Genomic DNA, 1,325 nt, shown 5'->3' with positions numbered 1-1,325 from the left:
AAATCAATCCACCACTCAAAAAGATACCAAAAATCCTTACACCTACCCACCCAGCACACATCATAAACCCTTACACTTACACCGTATCGAGCGATCCTGCCCATCTCGTCGAGCCAGCGAATCTTCTCCACCTCGGCCAGGTCCGCGGGCACAGCACGGTGCATGACCAGGTACACACGGTACACCACGGCCAGGAGGGCCACCACCACCCCGGCCACCATCACCAGCGCCTTCAGCTTGCTCTGTGGACACCAGGAGAATAATTGGTCGCTTTTAAGGACAAGCAGGCTAACCCAGATTTCGGAGGTTTCCAGAAATCTTGGCCAACACCAAAGGTGGGCATTGCCCTACCTATAGGAGAAGCTTAGTTTCATTTTCATTGGTGTGTATATTTGTTTGGTTATAGAGAAAACTCTCCTTGTCTTATTAAAAAACTGAACAAGGGACAAAAACTTTACTTTCGATTTTCTCAAAACAGTATTTTTCGGGAAAGCCCCCTAGTGTTTAAAAACGACCAATTGTCACGACGTGGTGGAATCAGGCGCTCGTCAATTTTAAGTCGTGTGGAGTTATTGGTATCATCTGAAAGTTTGTCTAGTTGTCTTGCTATCGGTGAAAAAATGTCCAACTATCTTGAATAGAAGTCGAGATATTTAAGACGGAAGAAGGCGAGGTCACCTGCTTTCAAAGGTAAAATTGGCCGCCAAAGTTTGGTAATATCCATAGCTTGAGAGTCCTCGGAAACTGAAAATTTAGGGTGTTTTTTTTGCCTGTAATCAATGCTTAACAGTAAAATTCACACATAATGTTCTTTTTAAATAAACATTAAAGGTATTGAGACCCCAAAAAAGAAGAAAATTAGAAAAAAATTGCTCAACGGCCCCCCAAAATGCCAATGTCTTTTGATTTCATAATTTTGACGAGCACCTCAATTCAACACAATGCCTCTCAAATTTGTTTAGCTTAGTTGTAGTAAGGTTTTACGGCGCTCGCAACTGCATAAGGTCATATGAGCGCCAAGGGGTGGATTTCAAAAGAGAAGTCTAAACGGGGAATCAGGCTACTCTGCTCACCCCTCTGGCTTCAACAGCACAAAGGGCATTTGCATATCAATGCACCCCGGAAATAGCAATTCACAAGAGGAGAAATGACACAAGAGGGTAAAAAACATGCAAAAGAAGTAAAAGAGAGAGAAATGACGATAGGGAGAAGGGAAAAAGATCCGTTCCCCATGTGTTGTTCCAGAACAGTATAAGCATGACATTGATGAATCAGTCCATTTACAATTCTACTGTTCTACTGACCAAAAGAACATGAAAATACCC

General features: G+C 42.7%; 1 protein-coding gene across 1 annotated transcript in view; it reads right to left on the bottom strand.

The window, feature by feature from the left end:
- Positions 1-1,325, bottom strand: part of LOC101864246 (neutral cholesterol ester hydrolase 1) — a gene marked incomplete in the record, with an annotated part of 12,798 nt that overhangs the window by 7,540 nt on the left and 3,933 nt on the right. Inside the window, 1 exon segment of the mRNA XM_013086296.2 lies at positions 81-242. Within this exon segment, the coding sequence (XP_012941750.1) occupies positions 81-242 (162 nt within the window).

The sequence above is a fragment of the Aplysia californica genome, unplaced genomic scaffold, assembly GCF_000002075.1.
Source record: "Aplysia californica isolate F4 #8 unplaced genomic scaffold, AplCal3.0 scaffold00453, whole genome shotgun sequence".
Taxonomy (NCBI): Eukaryota; Metazoa; Mollusca; class Gastropoda; order Aplysiida; family Aplysiidae; genus Aplysia; species Aplysia californica.
Note: the sequence above shows the minus strand (reverse complement) of the source record. Positions and strands in the feature narration are given on the sequence as shown.